Genomic DNA, 21,874 nt, shown 5'->3' with positions numbered 1-21,874 from the left:
AGGGAGGATATGACTACATCTGAATTAAATATGTATTCAATTTTCAATTATCTTTATTTTGTCTTTTCAACCTCATACAATTGCTTTTGGGGGTCCATGAGTCTCTCAGAAGCACAATGGGAATAGAAATCCTAAAGTTCAAGTGACTGAGACCTGAAATAAGAAGGGAAAAACTCTGGCAGGACACAGGAATAGAAGAAGAGGTTTGAAGGGACAAGTATCAAATGATTCAGGGAACTGAAGGAAGATTTAAGGAGTTAAAATGAAAAGGAAGAATTAGAAGAGGCAATAAGAAGGAGACCTTAAAGGATTCAGTTGGTACAGATCTTCAGTTCCCCAAGCACAACTGAAGTTCCACTTTATCCTCAGAAAAATCATGTAGAGAAGAAACTAGTGTACAGAGTTGGTGGAGTATGTAGTCAGCAGGGGTTTGAGAACGGGATTTTAGTTGACTAAGAAGTTACCACAGGAGAAAAAGGATCAAATAGAGAGAACAGAGGCCCCATAGAGAGACCAGCAATTTCCTAGCCTGAGAAATGAAGAAGCAACTTGCCATTTCAAAGAAAGAACCAGGAAGACAGACTTCTAACCTAGCAGAGACTTTTCAAAATAATGGACTCCAATCCAGCTTCTTACAACAGAGAACCCCAGGACTGTAACAACCTGGTTTGTCTGTGACTCTAACCTGGCTCATATAGAATACTCAGAATCTTAAGAATCAAAACCTGTTCTTATTGTGTCTTAACAGACTGTCATCCGAAGAATTGGCTCAGATGTTGAAACTACCAATGGATCCACCATCAATCAACCAGAAGTAAAGGTAAATGAGCTGAAGGTTTGTACTTGGGGTTCTGTGGGAAAAGTTCAGGGATCCAATGACAGATTCTATCCAAGTCAGGACACCAAAATTGTTAAAGAAAAAAAATATTCATGATAGTTGCCCTGAATTTCAATATAGTAGGGTAGATTTTATCTAAGGGCTTTGGGATTTTGCAGTCCAGGAGAAAACCTCTGAACATTACTCTTGGTATTTTCATTTGTCCATTTAGCCTTTTCAAACTTCAGTTCCCTTATAAAATTTGATATTAATTTGTTCAAGTCCCCACTCCTCCATTTCTCTGTCCTGCCAGAACCTTTTCTTTTACTCTAGCTTCTCTGTCACTTGTACTTTACAACTTCCATTGTGACTTCTGAGAGTCCGAACTTAACAAGGGAAAGTATGGATTTATCACGAAGGATGAGGATGTGAATCAGTGGATGGAAGATGACTAAAAGGGTAATTGATAAGGGTACCTAACTGATCCTTGCTGAAGGATAGGCTTGGATGATCAGATATTACCTGGGGACTGATGGTGGATGATGAACTTAATTAGATATTAGGATCATCAGATATGCAGGCTTGGGTGGGGACATTTTGGATAAACTGACAAGATAAGATTCTTACTAAATTTAGACCCACCCCTGATGGACATGACAAATGATGGGAGCTAGTAGGGCTAGAGATGCCTGACTAAAATTTGCTAAAAAGACTACCTTTGTTAACACAAGGAGACAGAGCAACACTCTATAAAGAAAATAAAAATGCATCAGTATTAAAATATCTTAGATTAACAGCTAAATGAATGATATTTCTAAGGAAAAAGAATAAAAGATTTTCATATACATTATCATTCAGCAGGAGAACTTCATTTCACTGTTCTGTGATGAGAACCTAACTGTCCCATTTTGCTAAAAGATATGGAACAGTATTCATTCATCTTCTATGCACCAAAATTTGCTTGATAAGATTGTTGGCACTACAATGCTGCAGCAGCTCTGTAAACAAAAAGGACTGGAGGGAAGTATATTGTATAAAAATGAGCTTAGTATATCCAATCTAATAATGAAAATATATAGCAATTTTGAATCAGATAAAGTTGTCTTCTCTACAATAATATTATGAATCATCAAATTCTTATTGTGTCTTGATGGTATAAGTGTAAGCAGAATCCAAGGTAATGATAAGCAATAACCTACTGGAAAATAGTGATAATGTTTGGGTTAACTGTTTTTACTAATATTTCTAATAAAGTTTTCACTATCATTTTCTATTTGGATAAATAATTCATAAAATGATGTAACATATCAGCAAATAAAAATGCTTTGCTAGATCCATACAGAAGGAGTTATTTGTTTTTCTTCTATTATCTGGGAAATTTTGTCTAAAATTTGTAACACTTTTTTTCCTTAAAAATATTTTGGAAAATTCATTGGTGAAACCATATGGATATGAGTTTTCTTTTGGAGGTTTATTTTTTTAATATAATTATATATAGAATTAATCTATTTCTTCAGTGGATTTTGATAATTTTGTATTTCAAGGAATTTACCTGTTATCTTTGTAATTTTTCAAAATACTCCTTTATTGTTTAATATCTGTAGAATCTTTTGTGATACTTGTTCTATACCTTACATTAGTAGTTGTTTCCTCTTCATTTTTTTAAATCTTAACTAATTTGACTAAAAGGTTTTCAATTTTATGGATCTTTTTAAAGGACCAGCATTTGGTTTTATTGTTTGTCTTTGATTTTAACGTTTTTCTTTTTTTCTGCTTACTTTTGGCCTAATTTCCTTTGTTGAAAGCTTACATTGGGATTAGCTTGCAATTGTTTTTATCATTTATTGGGAAAATGAGAAATTCTGGTAATCCAGATAAATTATCTTGGACATTTCTTCTTCTCTAAGGAAGCATTTAACATTATAAATTTCTCTTCAAGCCCATGCATTGCCTGGCTCACATGCATTTTATGTGTTTCAATTTTATTTCCTTCAAAATATATTTCTAATATATTCTTTGAAATCTTCTTGGATGCATTAAATGTTCACTAGTGTGTTCTTTACTTTTCAAAAACGTGGAAATTGTCTACATTTTTCTAATAAACTTCTATTGATTGTTAGTGAATATTCTTTTCAGGCCCAAATTGTTCAGTCTCGGTGAATGTTCTCCACATAGCTGAAAAGAATTTGTTTTCTACTGTTGCTGCGTAGATTGCTCTAAGAAGGTCAATTTGATTAATTTATTTGATAATATAGGTATCTTTAATATTTACTGATATTCTACTTACATCTTCAGTCAGTTACGGAGGGTTAAATATTGAAATCTCTAGGCCCAATTTTTTATGTATGTCTCCTTCCACTTATTGATTTTTGTTTTGTTTATTTTGAAACTCATGTTTGGTTCTTGCTCATTTACAATAGTTATGTTCCCTTTGACAATTGATACCTTCATCTATTACTAAATGCTTACTGTTGATGTTATTAGAATATCAATACATCTTTTTTTGATTAATGCTCTCATAGTTTATCTTTTCCTTTTCTTCTATTATTAACTCATCATGCCTCTTTATTCTTAGACCAAATTTCCTATAGACAGCCATATAAAGTTACCTATTGTTGTCAAACAAACTACTCTAAAACTTGAATGGCTTAAAATATGTATTGTCTCACAAGTTTTGTGGGTCAGAAATTATGGAGCAATTTGATGGGATTTTTTTACTCTCTCTCTCTGCTTAATTTTGTATTATTTCCACTGTTGCATCTTCGATAGTTCTTTATATCTGCTCTTCCTTAGTTGTACTTAATACTAGCAAATATATCCATGTTTAGATATTATTTATGTGTTTTTTGTTTCAAAAGTTTGGGTTTTTTATATTCTTCATTTCTTTATCATTTTCATATTTTACTACACCTTGATCCTAGGGGATCAAGTACATGATAATGATAATAGTTACAATATCCTTTTCTTTTAATTTTAATTCTGCCATTTTCTTTTAATTCTGTCATTTATTGATTTTTTTTTCTTTGAATGGTTTTATCCTAGCTATGGATCATATATTACATACCAGGTAATTTACATCCCCTGAGTGGGTTCTAGATATTTTTTTATTTATATTCTTAAGTTCCAAGTAAGTTTTATAGTTTAAAGAGTGCTGTAATCTTTTTTTTTCTACTGAGGATTGAACCCAGGGGAGTTTTACCAGTAATCTACATGCACAATTCATTTTTAACTTTTTCACTTTTTAAATTTTGAGACTGGGTCTTCTTCGTTGCTGACCCCGAACTTAGGATCCTCCTGCCTCAGTCTTTCCAGTCACTAGAGTTACAGGCATGTGCCAACAGCCTGGCAAGAATGCTGTAATTTCTAGTGACATGGACTTGAGTCTTGCAGGATCATCTGATACTAGCTTTTAAGCTTACATTATAATAGGCCTAAAACAATTAATTCAACCCCAATATTAGGATGAGAAGTATCTGAGGACTCTTCTTAATACCCCACTATTCCCCAGTTCTGTGCAGCTAGCGAACTCGGCTGATAGACACACATAGTGTTGCCAGCTCTGTATAGTCTTCAAGAACTATTGGGACCTGCTGCTTTTTCACGGTTCTGTCTCCAGCCTTATGTAATTTCACCACAGGGTTTTACAGGGTTCAGGGTTAAAAAGTTCCTCTGCAGAATTCTGCGTCTTTTGTTTAAGTCTCTCCCATTAAATATCCTGGTCCTCATATTCTAGGTACTATGCTCTCCTCAAACTCTTATCTCTGTCCCAACTCAGCAGGATCTCTAGGTTTTATTTGGATTATTCTCCCTGTGCTGTCTTTTGAAAACTGCCTCCTGGCACTAAACTGGAAAAATCAAGGATCTTCTGTGTTTGTTTTTGTTTATTTCAGGTATAATGCCCTGTGTTGACCATTGTCCAATATCTGAAAATATTCATCATCAATATGAATAAATATTGTTCTTCATAGAAATGCAGGGTAAAAGGATTATTATTTTCAATTTTCATTTTTGAAGGTCAGAAGACTGGGCAGAAATTACCGTCCATTGTGGCAAATGAAGTTTCCTATTTTTCTTTTCTCTTTTGAGCATTATCACCATTGCATCATGAATTTGTATTTATTCAATATTTTATTGTCAATCATAGTAATATTTTTAGTCATCATTGTTCCCAAATTTTCTCAATGGAAGTCTCTTCAAGCTTGTTTTCTATGTCCTTTAGATACACTCCACTTACTCCAAGAGCAACCTTGCTTTCTGGCATGACAAAAAATTAACCTAATTTCAGAATTATTTCCCCTATCTCTTTTCCTTTTCAAAGTAAATTGACAGTCTGTTTGGGGTTTTTGTTTATTTGGTTGGTGTGTTGGTTGAATTTTTGCTCTTTGATTTTTAAAGAAATTTTTTTTTTAACTTTCCTGGACACAGGTGGTGTAAGACAGAATTCTATGTTTTAGATAAAGGAGGGTTTAGATACTTTTATCAACTTCCACAAATTTTCTTTTATTGTGGTATAATCCTTGTTTAATGTATGGTACATATTTTGGTCTGTCTTCTGATATTTTTTCTTGTGCTGATTTGGGCTCCTCAGCCCATTCTGCTTGTCCTGATTGTTAATATTTTTGCTTTTGAAGCTTTTGTTATTGTCTTATAGTTATGCTGAGAGTGTGCACTATGGAAGGTTTATTTGTGCTCTATGTTGCTCTAAGCTCATTTAGGGGGATTTGGACATTCAAATGTAGGGGCTGCTATAATTCTCTAAGCACTTTAGCGGTTTTTTCTTTGTGAGTTGTAGAATTATATCTTTGAGATTTGTTGTTGTTTTATTCTATTTCGCATTATTGTGGACAAAACTGAAGAATACCCCCCAAAGTATTATTTTTAACACTTCTCAGACTGTTTAGAATATCATATATCACTCGATTACTCATAATTTGTGTACTTGTGTGTGTATGCGCACACATCTCTTTCTCACTTTCTCTCTCTCTATATATAATATATATGTATATATATATTTTTTACATGTACACACACACACACAATTAATGAAACAGAAGTAACCCTTAAGAAAAATACGGATGGAGAAAAGAAATAATTGATGCTTATAATATTTCCTTTTCAGAATTCTTCTAGTCTTCATGTTCATTAAGCCTTTCTTCCAATTTCTAATATTTTCTACTTTATATGATATTCATAAATTCTTTCTTGATTAGCTCATTGAAGGGATGTTGTCTGCCCGCTGTCTTCTAGGTATAGATCTAAGTATCTAGGGTCTGACCATTTTTACTTCCTGAAGTCCTTCCTATACATAAATACTTTATCCTAAAGATGAACCCTGGTAGATCACATAACACTATTTCCAGATTATCTTTCTGTTGATTTTAGACAAAATCAGATTCTACTAACCTGATTGGATTATTACATATTATATTCATGCATTGTATTACAATATTTTACACCATGCAAACTACAAACATTATGTTGAGAATTTTTTAAATGATAATTATCCAGAAAAGTAAATATAATTCCCCTACTCTGTTGATCCTTCATATGTGTTCTTTTTAAATCAACAGTCAGTAATTTAATAAATCATTTGTGTAATCTATCACAAAATTTAGGAATGAAATGGAATAAAATATTAGATTTCCAATAATTCTGTAATGTCATTATGCTTTTGTGAAGTCCATGAATTATTCCCAACAGCCAACCTGTCAATTAGATCAAGCAAAGCAATGTAAATATGCCACTCCAGGATTTATAATGATTTAAGAAGAAACTTTTGAAGAAAAAAAAAAATAGAATAATTTTAACTCAGAAGTTCTCCAGTAAATATTTGGACCTGTCTCCAACTTTACCTTCTTGTGACTTCTCTTTGTCCAGATTCCCATTGACTGTTTTCAGTGCCTTTTACTCTGAGATACATGTTTATAATTTCTTCCACTTTCATTACAATGTAAGATAATAGTTAGATTTTACCTTAATTCTAATTCTTATTGGTAACAATTGACATTTTTTTTTCTTGTATTTTTTGTTCTGCTTCTCATTGAAGGCCTGTTTTATCTAACATTATTACTGCCAAATTTTATTTTTCCATCAATGATTTTAAGAATTACTTTTCATTTTCAGTTACTCTAATCAATATAAATCACCGCATGACCTTGTTAAGGTATCTGTGTCACAATATACGATCCATATGATGACATATGCGAACATTATGCATAAAATTTAAAATGGAATTTTAGTTCAAATATTTGAAGAGTGAGACTCTGTAAAGGCCTTATTTCATACTATATGAAATATATTTATTATGTATATGTAGGTGTGTGTGTTTACATATGTATTATATTATGAAATATTTATATCCAAAAGTAAATATTAGTAATTCTCTGCCTCTTTTCTACAGGAGAGAATGTTTAGATTTCATCAGATGAAACATATTTTTCAAATACTGGATAAAATGAGATGCTTGCGAAAACGTTCTACAGTGTCATTCTTGGGAGTTCTTGTCATTTTCCTCCTATTTATGAACTTGTACATTGAAGATAGTTATGTTCTGGTAAGTTATAGAGGTTGATTATTTTTTGTTCAAAATAAAGCCAAAGTGAACCTAGAACTGGTATAATTGTAAGCTAAAACAAATCCTCTGCTGGGCAGGTAGCCTTAGTTTAAGCAAAATTATAAAGTGTATTTCCTACCTATAGATTTTTTTCTATAAATCATAAATTTTCAATATTATACTTGTTTTACTTATGCAATAATTGCAGTAATTTAATGCAGTATATACTGTGTTTCAAATATGTTTATCCAATTACCAAGGAATTATCTATCATTATTGTGCTGAATTAATAAGGACTGTAATTTGAAATAAATAGAATAAAAAAATTTGCTTCAAAAATATTATTCCTTACTTTCTCTACTTTTCTTTACTGAAATTTTATTGTCTAGCTAAAAATACTATTTAATTGTGCTATTTTTTTGAGTAATATTTTGTTATAATATTTTTGTTACTTTGGATTTTGAATAGCTCTAAATGATCACCATTTTATATATATATATATATATATACACACACACTCACACATATATATATGCACATATATATACACACACATATATATGTATATATGTATACATATATATAAAATCTCAAGTGATGAACATATTATGTGGAAATTATTCAGTGATTAGAAAGATATAATAAAAGTCATTATATAAGAGTATACTGATGTGTTTTATGCAAAATATATGAAATAGCTTATTCTGGTTAATTGTGAGAAATCAATTTGTTAATTTTTATTATTTTTACATAGTTATACATATCACATAATTTCATATCTGATGATAATAATGTCAACCTTTTTATTTATTTAGTTTTTTTCAATTGAGGTTAGCCTACGATATCTGCCCTAATTTTTAATTTTTTATTTCATATGTTATTTGCATATTTCAGAAAATCAAGACCTTTGCACTCACATGAACTAAATAAATAGCATTCTAACAAAAAATATTATGACAATAAGCACAAAAAGCATTCCCAATAAAATGTATTACTATATTAAGCATTATTCATTAACTACTTACTCTTTGCCAGATACCATAAATTTTTTTAGGAACCCACCATAAAATCTTAGTACAGATTCTTCTAATAGGTTATTTGTAAAACATCTCATTTCCTTTAGTTCTGTATTTTTGATAATGAAAATTTGCCAGAATCCTAGATCTTGACATTGGTTAGGTTTTATGCCATCAAGTAAAGATCCTGAATTTTTAGATTCTTCATTCTACTAGACATGATCTGTTCACAATAGTGGAAATCACCAAAGAGTGAAAGGATTTGACTAGACATTGTTTAGGCAATCATAGGAAAACTTTCCAATGATGTGAATTTTGGAATTTTTTTTAACCTCACCCTCAACTTTATGAGAATATAACAAGGTTTATGTGATCTATCTATATTTTCTTGACAGAATTTAAGGTGATAAATTAACTACAGATTCTCCTAGTAGCAATTCAGTTTTATAATAAAAATTTATTGCATTTTTGTCTACTGGTAAAAGTGTATCAAATTTTATAAACTGAGCACATGCTATTGATTGGATATTTATTATGTTTAATGACTTTCTACATTTATAAGAGAACGTCAAGTTCATTTCTAATCTTTCATTTCAACAACTCCAGAGGACCATTAATATGGAATGTATACTATATTTTTTTGTAATAGAATCTCTATAAATTCAAAATTTCATGAGTAAGAAATGATATAATGTTTATCAATGAGAAAAATCAAATGTTATTGCTCTGTTTTGAGAATTTTTACAGTCTGCTGTAAACATTGATTCTAGCTAGCCAGTGCGAAAAATATGATTTAAGGAATAAACTCTTCAACTAAGAGTACTTTTTCAAAGAAATTTCTTTGACGATATTAGGTGTATGTTTAGTTATATTTACAAATTAATCCATATGTAGAGAAGAGATTTTTTCTCAGATTTAAAAATTATTATTAAAAACAAAAAGAAAGATAATTTTTAAATATTTATATTAAGTCAGAAGCAGTGAACAATGAATTAATTGTGATCTTTAAGTATCAGCACTCCCTTCCTTATTATAAATTCAATGCTAGCATTTTTATTATTTAATTTGCCAAATTTATCATATGATTGCTAAGTAAATTTCATTTTGAGCTGGCTTAATAAATATTTGAAACATCCATTGATTAACATTAAATTGCATTATTCTTCTAAAAATGTATAAAAACTATGGAAAACTACCTACAAAAATAAAATGTGGTTGTTTTTTAACACTTCTTTCCTTTGACCTTTTCATCTGTTTCATTTTTAATAAGCTAATGTTGCCCTCATGATGCTGTAATGATACCATTTCCTAAGCATAGATTTTAGGAGGTCTTTTTATTATCATTACTATGTGGGTCCCCTTTTTATTGCTGGAAAATAATTCTTGCAATTCAGAGGAATCAGATGAAGAGTTGTAAGTAGTAAGGTCTCTGGAGTTACTCAGCACAGTCTATGCTACTCTTTTGCTAGAAAATCCATCTGTGGCCTGAAATCCTAGATATATTAACAGTTTAGTGTATTTGCTTATGTTAGAGATATATGACTTTCAGTGGGAAAGGAAGCTAAGTTCGGTGGAAGAGACAAATACCATTACAAGTCAAGCTTAAGTAGAAGAGATGCTGCATGCCCAATCAACTTAGCCTCTTGGCTGTGAGCATCTTTAAAGTAGTCACTAGGGTATATATTTAGTCTGTAGCTAGTCCATTGAATTTCATTCCCATCCAGAAAATGATTGTCATAAAACTTTGTCTTATTACTGAGAAACACACTATAGTGTAGAAACTACAGAAAGAAGGTATCCAGGGACAGCCTGGCTGTTCAGTTAGATGCCTCTGGAAGCAACAAGGAGGCTGACTCAGGTGAAAGTTGCATTATTTATTTATGCCTAAAAGTGTAAAGAAACTTGTTCTTGAGAATTTAATTAAGTGCTTTCATATCAGTTCCATTGCATTTTATATTCTTAGTCCTTCAATCAAAATGAATGTATTTCATCTTATCACAGAAAAGGCTGAGATTTTTATACTTTCAGGATAGCATTCTTAAAGCAATACTAAATCCTGCAGTTTCTTTAGAATGTAACATCACATAAGATCAAAATGAAGTGAATTCAGTATTGTGACTACTGTGAATTTTATAGAAATTTCTTCTAAGCCTATTGATTATATACAATGTTACATTGCTATTAAAGTAGTTGATGCTAAACTGAGTCCACAGATATTTCTTGGACACTCTTAACTTTATTTTAGTCTATAGATTTTCATAGGTTTGCTGATGGAAATGTGCAAATATTTATGTGTAAATAACTTAAAGTAATTAGAAATCAATGGGTGTTAAATTGATATAAAACATTTAGCATCTAAGATTTAATTTCAGGTATTTTGAAAGTCTATAGCTTTTGCAGATGGCAAACATTACAAATCTTGTAAAAGACTTAAGTATTTCCTTTATCCAAATTATCAAGGCAATATACGATACAGAAATGCAGTATTAAAGATCAAACATAGGTTCACAACATATTTGTATATACAGAGAATATTTTCACAATGAACATTGATTTAATAAGATCCATATAAAAAGATTTTATAAATCTCTAGTCATACTTTATTATTTTTCATTTTTCATTCAAAGAAAATTTCAGTCTGGGCAGACTTAAAATGTGAGCTAATCATCTTTTTCACTTTCAGTTTGAAACAAAGTATTGAACGTTCTAATCAAGGTAAAACTTGTATTTGAGTCTTGTCCAATCTTTTTGAACAAAGGTTTAATTAAAGTTTTATTGACTGCAGACAAGTAATATCAAGACCAAAGTTATTTAATGCATTGACTTTCTCTATTTGATGACTTGCACACAATTGCCCTTACCTCCTGTACTGAGTATTAGAAACAGATCTATATAATGACACACCTTACCATAAAGAAAAATTCATCTTAATTAGGTTGCCCCAAAACATATATTAATAAATCATATATACCAGCTGAACAAGTCATTGTCTTGCTAATAATGTATAGTCAATAAAGAATGATCAACTGTGGGTTAAATAATCAATATTTACCATTGAACTTTTAACAAAGAAAGGAGAAAATGGAGGCAATTAACGGATAACAGGATATACTTTAAACTGAATTTCAATATTTTCATGCATGCATATAAGCTACCTGAAGATTTAATGAAATGAAGTCCTCTAACAAATGTGTAAAAGTGATCTTAAATATTGAAAAACCAGACTTACAGAATACCACACGAAAACACATGTGCCCACACATGCACAAGCAAACCTATTATCATAAGAACAAGGTCTGAACACAAATCTTTTACTTGGTAAAAATGTATTGTAATTGAGGTTACTTGAGGACAATTAAAAAAAAAGAAGCACCATGTCATGAGAACTTCTGTGGGTTGTTCTCAACAGCTTTCAATACAGTGGCCATATAAGCAACTTAATAAACTCCTCAATAAATTATCCAAAATCCAATGGTTGTGATCACGTTTGCATCTTCCCAATTATTCCTAAGGTTTTGCAATCATAGAAATTATATGTGGTCTTTAATTTGACATTACTTGAGGAAGAATATTTTGCAGGATGGTATAGAAGACAAGAACAAGTAAACATAATTTAATATGACTCAAATATAGGGAATTTCATGGGAACTGGCCTCAGATAAAACTCTAAAATAGATTACCATTGAATTTTAAGATGCTTGATTATTGTAAAAAGTTTGAATTCTCACATGAAGGCATTGAGAATTTTCATGTAGATGCTTGCTTATCAAGAGAATACCATTATTAGTGTACATTACAGAGAAGCAAATGAACTGTAATATAAAGAATGGAAGAGAGGAGAGAGGGCCTGAAGCAGAGGCTGTAGGTAGGAAATCAGGAAAGTGATGGAAATCTTCAGCTTATGAGTCTGATGATTGAGATTTATCTAATGTTCTATATTATTGATGGTACCCATATCTTCATGGTGCAAGGAGAAAATTTAATACATGACCATCTACATTATTTATTTTCCTTGCCTCTTCTTTGACTTTTAGGAAGGTGACAAACAGCTCATGAGGGAAACATCCACACATCAACTAAATTCAGAACGCTATGTTCATACTTTCAAGGATTTATCTAATTTCTCAGGGTCCATAAATGTCACCTATCGCTACCTAGCTGCCACACCTTTACAAAGAAAACGTAAGTATTCTTAAACTTTTAAATGAAAGAACACATAAAATACCGTGTGAAAAATGTTTCATTTCATTTGTATAGCAATGAAAGTTTGATATTAATGTAATGTAATTTGATAAGGTCTTCAGTGTATCACAATTTGTAAATATTCACTGACCAAATTCCATTAATAATGAAAAACTTTTAAGTTGTGTCTTATTTTAAAGTGAACTTTTTAGCAATCTGCTATAAGATGGTATATGAGAAAGGAAAACTTATTTACTTTAAATTTTTAAAGTTAACTTTAAAAATTAACTATTTCTGTGTTGTTATATTTTAAAATTTTCATTGTTTAGTTTTATAACTTGCCACCAGTTTTGAATTAACTTTTAAACCAGGAACTGAGTGGCTTAAGAAAATAACAAATTATTCTTTCATCGTTCTGGAGGCTAGAGGTTGAAATCAGCTTTCTGGAAGATTCATACTCCCTGTGACCATTCTAAGGGAAAATCTGTCAACCTACAAGGCAAGCTGAGGCACGCGTGTGTAAGAACAAAGATGTTTTTGAGTCAATACGAGGATGATCACCTAGGGAGGGGGAAAAATTATAGCCTTCTAAAATAAGTGTTCCCTTGAAGCAGAATGAACTTTAATATAAAGAATTTATATTTCAATGATTTTAGTGATAAAAAAAGAACAAAGGAAGAGGTTATAACACATCGATGGTTACTGTTGCATTGGTTGATGATAACAAAACAAAATTTTGATTGTCAATCAGTTCCAGATAAGAACTACAATGAGAAAGAAAAGATTTTCACTGCTTTTATTTATTATCTTTATGAAGTCAGAGAGTCTGCAGAAATTTGCCACTCTTGGTCTGAACGATGTGACTATCATTTCTTGCCTCATGTTTCCTGTGCTAAAGAATTCTGTGTGTGACATTTGGAATAATTTCTCAAATCCTTCTTTGGTTCTTCCATCTTGTGGTGGCCCCTGGCATTATATTACTTGTGGCGAAATAAATCTAATTCCTGCCTCCATCATCAATGGCCTCCTTCCTTCTCTCTGTATCCTCTCCTCTTCTTATAAGGTTAACAGTTACTGAATTCAGAGCACACCCCTAAATCCAAGATTACTTCATCTCAATATTTATAACTAATTATATCTGCACATATCCTTTTTCCCAATGAGGTCACATTCTCAGATTGTATATAGAAATGAATTCTTGGAGGAAACGTTTCATCTCACTGTAGTATGGGAAAAAAGTGTTTGCAATCAAGAAGTAATGTATTATATTTCATAGATTTCAAGTTGTCATCATTTAAAAAGAAACCTTATCTGGTGAAGTACCATTAATGTATTTAATTAATGGGCCATTGGAAACATAAGCATTATCGATTTTAATTATGACACCATCAATTGTAATATGCAACTGTTCAAATATTTTCATGTGAAAACCACAATTCTTGAAATCAATGAAATACAATAACAAAATGAAATTTTAATAGATTATGTGGAGCCCACAAAAAATTTTGTTTCCCTTTTAAAAACTTTTTATGCAATGGAGTTTGTGATCATCAAGTTGAGGAAATTGGTAAGTTAATTTGGGTTTCTTTAGATATTTTTTCTTTTCGATTCTCCACTTCAAACGTCTACTCTTCTTAGGCTTCCATTTAACTGCCTAAGACTGTCATGATTTTATTACCAATTCCCCTTTTCCATGCTTAATTTACTAATGACTATTTTCACAAATGCCACCTGCTTTGTACTAAAGAGGCAATATAACACAGAGCATGAGATGAGAAGGGGCAGTTGGGGCTAGGGTTGTGTCTTAGTGGTAGAGCACTTGCCTAGCACACATGAGGCTCTGGGTTCAATACTCAGTACTACATAAGAACAAAATAAAGGATGTGTCATCTAAAACTAAAATATTATAAAAAGAAAGAGAGAGAGAAAGAAGGGTAGTTGAAGCCTGACATCACACCACTTACTAAGTGTAACTACGCTTTGAATGAGCCACCCCAACACAGGTCCTTTCCTTTATGTAAAGCATAGTGATGGCAATAACTATCCTCTCCCAAAAGACTGTTGTGAACACTAAAGATGCATAAGTAAGTTAAAAAGTGCATAGACTCCTGCCTCTGATGTACAAAATCTTTCACAAGTGTTGGCTATTATTGAATATTAATGAAATGTGTCAACGTAAAGTTTAATAATGGTATCATCAGTATCATCTGAAATATATGCAGTAGAAGTCAGAGTTTTAGGCTCATCTATTGAAACAAAATGTGTAAGTCTCAACTTCTTTAATAAGCTAATAATAAAGGTTTATCTTGGAAGAGGATTTTTTTAGTATTGTAGAAATCATATCATGTAAGTGTCTATGTGAAATCAATGGTCTTGGTGCATACTAACATTTCCTCATTGTCCAAATGGTAGTTCAAAAATTTTATTCACTCTGAGTCATGTGAGAATGAGTTCTTTAAAAAGTAGAAATATTTCAGTGGAAAGATGTGTAATACTCCTTAGAGGTAAACTGTCCATTCTCAGAGTTTTATTTTATTCCCTAAAATTATTCTGTCTCTACTTCTAGATTTATAAATGTCTGAATAAAACTTTCTCTTGTCAAAATTTCTATAATTTATGCTTCAAAATAAAAACAATAATGTTTGTGTCTTGAAATAATGTGCCATACAGTTGAGCATTGATGTTTTCCAAATATATCATATGATATTGCTTATTTTCTAATTAATATGCTATGTAAATTTCAAAATAACATTGTGAAATTCAGTTATGAATTCTTCTAGTGCAAGATAATGATCTTGATAAGGAAAATCTGTGACATGCCCTGTGAAAAATTTAGATGATTAAAATAATATGTTGCTCTTGTTTTTCTTTTCTACTTGAGATTACTTTATGAGTATTGTGAATTCTCTTTCCTTTTTGTAGATTTTTGAAAACATAATTTGTGTGTTAGCTAAACATCTCTCTCTCTTCTCTATGGGCACATATAAGAACAGTAAACTTTAGAACACTTTAAACCTCTCTTTTGAATTTCATAAACAAATGATCCAAACTGTAGGGCCCATTTATCATTATTCTTAAGATGCATTTATTTTCAGTGGAAAATACCAATAAAATACTATAAACAAATATTTCCCCCTCTTTTCATGTTATTCAGAACCCATTTCACATTTAATTTGTCTTCCTTTTGAATTCTTTTGTTTAGGGTATCTTACAATTGGACTTTCATCAGTGAAACGAAAAAAAGGAAACTATTTACTTGAGACAATCAAGTCAATTTTTGAGCAATCCAGCTATGAAGAGCTGAAGGAAATTTCAGTAGTGGTTCATCTGGCAGACTTTAATTCATCCTGGCGTGATGTCATGGTCCAGGATATTACACAAAAGTTTGCCCATCATATCATTGCAGGAAGATTAATGGTTATACATGCTCCTGAAGAGTATTACCCAATCCTGGATGGTCTTAAAAGAAATTACAATGATCCAGAAGATAGAGTCAAATTTCGTTCCAAACAAAATGTAGATTATGCTTTTCTGCTTAATTTTTGTGCCAATACTTCATATTATTATGTGATGCTTGAAGATGATGTCCGATGTTCTAAAAATTTCTTAACTGCCATCAAGAAAGTCATTGCATCCTTAGAAGGAACTTACTGGGTAACTCTTGAATTCTCTAAGCTTGGCTACATTGGTAAACTGTATCATTCTCATGATCTCCCACGTTTGGCACATTTTTTATTAATGTTTTATCAAGAAATGCCTTGTGATTGGCTGTTGACTCATTTTAGGGGTCTGTTGGCTCAGAAAAATGTGATTCGGTTTAAACCATCTCTCTTTCAGCACATGGGTTATTATTCCTCATATAAAGGAACTGAGAATAAACTGAAGGATGATGATTTTGAAGAGGAGTCATTTGACATTCCTGATAACCCCCCTGCAAGTCTATACACTAACATGAATGTGTTTGAAAATTATGAAGCAAGCAAAGCTTACAGTATTGTTGATGAGTACTTTTGGGGGAAACCACCTTCAACAGGAGATATCTTTCTTATTGTTTTTGAAAATCCAACTATAATTAAAAAAATTAAAGTGAATACTGGAACAGAAGATCGGCAAAATGACATTTTGCATCATGGAGTTCTTGATGTTGGGGAAAAAGTCATGCTTACCAAACAAATAAAACAATGTGACTCCTACTTAAGACTAGGAGAATTCAAAAATGGAAACTTTGAAATGTCAGAAGTGAATCAAAAAATTCCATTTGATATACACTGTATGAGGATATGTGTTACCAAAACACAAAAGGAGTGGCTGATTATTAGGAGTATTAGCATTTGGACTTCATAGCCAATTAAATCAGTATGTTCATTTGCCGAAACAGATCTTTCTGTTTCCTTTTTAGCTAACTTCCTCTTTTGCTACTTTTGTCCTTGGGAAGGAAAGCAATGGATGCGTATGTTGAAAGAAAAGTCAATCAGTTTTGATTTACACATTGTCAATATGATTTTATTCTACACATTTGTGTTTACTTTTACTTCTGAAGTTAAATATCATCACGTGGTAGATGCTACTTTCATTTATACTTTAAGATGCTCATAGTTTCACAATTTCAATTGTCAAGGAGTGATATGAAAGATATAAAATAAGAAATTTTGTTTGTTCAATGGTTATTCTTGAAAAATAGTTGCCAACTGTATATGCTTATTCAAAAAGTGATCATTTTTGTACCATCAGATAGCTTTTTATTAAGTATGTCTATAAATATGCAGTTGGCTACAATTATAATCTGGTTCATTTTTCTTATAAATTTAGATTTTCATTTACTTCTGTACATCTGCAGTGAATACTGTCACATAGAAGTGGTGTCTTTACAACATATTTTTTTCTAAGTAGGGCTATGGAAAAAATTTAAAAATTATCTTTCCCCTGATTATTTATATGAAAGGGAATCTTGTTCATTGTTTAAAACATTTAATTGAACATTTATTATTAATAAATTTTCTGTGGGATAAAGTCTTTTTCTAGTTTCCCTTTTCCAAAATATTTCAAAAGAACAGTTAAACTCAATAACAGAGTTTTCAGATAACATTGGGCTCCTGCATTTAATAGGAAAAAAAAAAAAACAAGAGATGGCCAATAGTTCATTCATAAAGACATTTTCAATATATACAGAAAAAATTTGAAATTGATTTTATACTTTTTGTATTAAAATGTAATTTATCATGTACTTTTTTGAGAGTTTAAATGGTTATCTTATACAGGAGAAAAGTAAGAACCATAGAAATTAGCTGATAGTTCTATACTTAATGAGATATTTTTTAACAAATCCAGAATGAGTGATCTGCTATTCTGATAACCAGACAATGCTCTTTCCCCTGTATGGATATTGCAGCTCACACAAGTCATGCTTTCTCTTCTCTGCTATGTAGGTCTCAAATAATAAGCTATGCCTTCTTGAAATAACTAGCTTAATTGCTCCATAAATCATATTTTTCTGCTGTGGAATAATCTTCATGGGTCCTGATTGATGCTTCTGTGGTATTTGCACCCAAATAGTAAACAAACTTGTCTCAGTTTTTACTGCTAGGACCGGACAGTCACGTCTCTACCATTCCCTTCAAACAACTTAGGACATCCTAGTTTATTCTGTAAACCTAATGCTTTCAGCATAATATCCTGAAGTTGTCTCATACTTATTATTTCCTGATGAACAGTAAAGATAAGAGATTCATTATGAAGAGAAATACAGGGTACTTCACATGTGTTTATGGAAAACTTCAAATACAGTTTGTATAGCCTATATATGTGTATATACATGTGTGCAAACGAAAACTAGACTTGTGATAGTAAGAAGAAATGGGGAAATCTCTCTGTTCTCCCTTCCATCCTGAAATACAGCCCTTGGACTTACCAGTATGGTATATTACAAGAAAAGATTAGAATTTTTAAATTTTTTTTCATTCTATCCAAATCAATTAAATTAGAAACTCATTTGAAAAATTAAGAAATTTTGTTCCTTTCTTCACATCATAGCTATTTGTATTTTCTTCGTACCAAGTTACTGTAGTGTTAGGTTGAAAAAACATTAGCCTTAGAAGAGGTAAATATTAATATTTTGTGGCACATCTGAGTCTTAAAGTCATAAGAAAAATACTAACACTACTGTTTAAACTTATCTTTACCTTGATTTAGAGGTTACTTGCCAGACACTTAATATTCTGTTTTCCTGATTTTTCTCATTCTATTATTTTGACTTACAAGTTGGTTATCATTGTACATGTTTCTCAGAATTTACAAATAACATTTTTTTATAAACTTCAGTGATAAAAGGTGTACAACTGTGTTTCAAATACATGAACTATCAAATCCTAGACAGACTTCATGAAATGAACTCTAATTTTTCATATTCTTTTGGGAGTGTATTCACAAAGACCAGCTTTAGCATATATCAAGTTTTAAAAAGTGCTTCAGGAAGAATTTCTGAACATTTTAGGGAAGTTAGATGTTTACTAGAGAATTATAAGTGCAAAGGTAAACCAAATAAGTCACATTGCATCCTAAGATTCTTTCATTGCTAAAACTGAAATTGGATAGGCTAGCCAATCAACTGAAGCTGTATATATTTTTTCTTTGAAAATTGATGCTGTGTGAAATAACCTGAAGAAAAGATTGAGGTTGACAAGAAACACTCCTTCATTCAAGATAAAGAGGGACAAATAACCACTTTCTTTCAAAAAGAAAATATTACAAAATATTATTTACATGACTCAATGTTGCATTTCGTATATTTAAAAAATCTGAATAAGATAGTTGGCATTCTATCTCAGAGGCATAAAGTCCAAAATGGAATTATTAGGTTTATACTAAATCTGTTATAACACATTATGTGATCTCTCTTTTTGCACTTTATATGACATATATATATATTAATGTGTTATATATAGATATATAAACATATATATTATATTTACACATATATAAACCATTTTCTTTATTACAAATATCAACTGAAAAGGATTGGAATGAGACCTAAATAGCTGAGTCATGAAAATAAGGTGCTGGCAGATTTCAAGCACAAAATACTATATATATATATATCTCAAATTATAGAAGTTTAAGCTGACGATTCAAAAGTTTATTTTCACTTAAAATTCTCCTTAAAGAAAGCTTTCCAACATTTATGTACATCAGAGTAAAACATAGGATAAAAAGCACAATAAAATTTGAAAAATATGCATTCTTAGAAAAATACACATTTTAACAGCAATAGCAGGCGTGGATATAAAACCATACACTAAGAATTGTTAATAGAAACACTTCTATGTTCTTGTTGAAAACCATAGTCTTGTGTAAGTTATAATGAAGATATTTTCCATGTATAAAAATATAGTTTGAAAACCAATGTGTCATTTACATCTATTTTTCTCATATGGCTACATTTATGAGATATGAACACTCCATTTCCTAGTGGCCAAAATTCTTTGAGATTTTTATGATTTATCATGGAAAAATTGTGCCATATCATAATGGTGTGTACATGAAGCAACAATGGGATTTATGACATATGCTATGGAAGGGAGTACCCCTGTGGCATTCTTCATTGGATATTTGCTAGTTCCCTTTAGAATGTGGCACAGGATTAACACTGAAAATACTACCCTCAGTGACCTCTAACCAATGAGACAGTGTAATTATTTTCCTTCATCTTGTCAATTACATCCATTTGTGTAATAAAATATTGTTTTTTAACCCCATACTGTGTAATAGCCCACAGTCAAATTTTATGGTCTTTATTACATCTTTTATTGATTAAAAATTATTTATCATTCTGTACATTTTGAATGTGACTTTTTGAAGTTTTTAAGACGATATTAATAATTTTAAAAGAAATTCATCATGTTTCTTTGGACCCATGATTCCACACATACCAGATCTGAATTTTGTTATCCAGTGTCCTATCAGAGCTTCCCAGCTTTGTGATTCCCCAGATCTGATTTGCATGCCTTTGATCTTCATAGGAGATAACAGCTGAAGATTCATGCAGGCCTGAGCTTAAAAGCCAGTTCTGCAATTACTAGCTTCCAGATACAAGGAAGGCTATTTAACCTCTGTGAAACTCAATTTCCACTTCGTTGAAATAGGAAAAAAATTACCTTATAGGATTTTAAAAAGTAGTAATTTTATCCTGTGGCTCCTCGTGGAGCTGGAAATTAGATACCATAAACTGAGCACACACAAATAAACACGTTTCCTTCTTATCCGTGTGATGTGTATGTAAAAGGATATGGCCCTGAAAAACAACCAGAAATTTTCACAAGGACCAATGACAGTCATAAAACTCATCAACCATTAGAAATGTCATCCAGACCATCTTCTGATACTTTGTACAAAGCAATGTCATTTAGAATTATGTAAACACCGTACAAAATCAATAGATATCTTACTCCTATGATTCTGATCTATTACTATAGAAATAAGAAAAATATTGAATGTGTCCCTAATTTTTCATTATAAATTTTAATGATTATTTTTGAAAGAAATCTAAATACACTTAGTTCAAAAACGAAAGTGTTTTCTAATTGTTAAAATTTTGCTTGGAATCATCATTAAGCTCACAGGGATACAGTTTTCAGAACCATTTCACTTTTTAAGCAAAGTATCAACTTATTGCTTTTTGGCATCTTTTTTAATAATTGCAAAAGTTATCAGTGCAGTGACTAATAAATTACCTGGGCAATGATGTTCAAACTTGAAAACAGGCAGTTTATCTCTTGATCTGCCTTGGGTTTCAATGTAAAGCTTCCACTGCTTCAAATTTCTTCTCTGTTCAGTTTGGGATTGTTCTTGTAAGGAGGGAAAAGTCTATAAAAAAATTCACTTTAATAAATTTTTGTTCTTTGCTTTTGTTTGCTTTTAACATTTTTTTATCTTCTGTAAACAGAAAAAAAACCTTTATTAGCTTTCTTGATATACCCTGAAATCATTGCACTACACTGCATGTACACATATGTGCAATATGTGCATAAGTGCATTTATTTGCATTTATACATATATTTGTAAACTTTAGATATGCATTTATGTGTATATATGCAAATACATATATACAAATATATATACACATACCTACATACACAACACACACACACACACACACACAGTGAGAGAAAGAGGTGTATTCGTATAATTATTTTCAGCACCCACCCCTTCACTATTCTTGTCTTTAGTTTTCCTATCACATTATTCTCATGTTTGGATCCCCTTTCTGAACTTGCTTTTGGTTATAGGTTGTCACTCATGTATTTCACACAT

At 31.1% G+C, this 21,874-nt stretch overlaps 1 protein-coding gene across 1 annotated transcript; it reads left to right on the top strand.

Annotated features, from left to right (window-relative positions):
* Positions 1 to 751: 751 nt before the first annotated feature.
* MGAT4C (MGAT4 family member C) lies at positions 752 to 21,337 on the top strand. Its single transcript, XM_079143273.1, has 4 exons — positions 752 to 820; positions 7,218 to 7,370; positions 12,421 to 12,568; positions 15,771 to 21,337. The coding sequence occupies exons 2-4, from the start codon at positions 7,224 to 7,226 to the stop codon at positions 16,910 to 16,912; spliced, it is 1,437 nt and encodes a 478-aa protein (XP_078999399.1). The 5' UTR covers positions 752 to 820; positions 7,218 to 7,223; the 3' UTR covers positions 16,913 to 21,337.
* The last annotated feature ends 537 nt before the right edge of the window (positions 21,338 to 21,874 follow it).

Source organism: Sciurus vulgaris (assembly GCF_902686455.1).
Source record: "Sciurus vulgaris genome assembly, chromosome: 5".
NCBI classification, from domain to species: Eukaryota; Metazoa; Chordata; class Mammalia; order Rodentia; family Sciuridae; genus Sciurus; species Sciurus vulgaris.
Note: the sequence above shows the minus strand (reverse complement) of the source record. Positions and strands in the feature narration are given on the sequence as shown.

Coding starts and splice junctions, on each gene's coding strand:
- MGAT4C (XM_079143273.1), top strand. CDS start 7,224: ATGTTTAGATTTCATCAGATGAAACATATTTTTCAAATACTGGATAAA. Junction 7,371..12,420: donor TTGAAGATAGTTATGTTCTG/GTAAGTTATAGA, acceptor TTTGACTTTTAG/GAAGGTGACAAACAGCTCAT. Junction 12,569..15,770: donor CACACCTTTACAAAGAAAAC/GTAAGTATTCTT, acceptor TCTTTTGTTTAG/GGTATCTTACAATTGGACTT.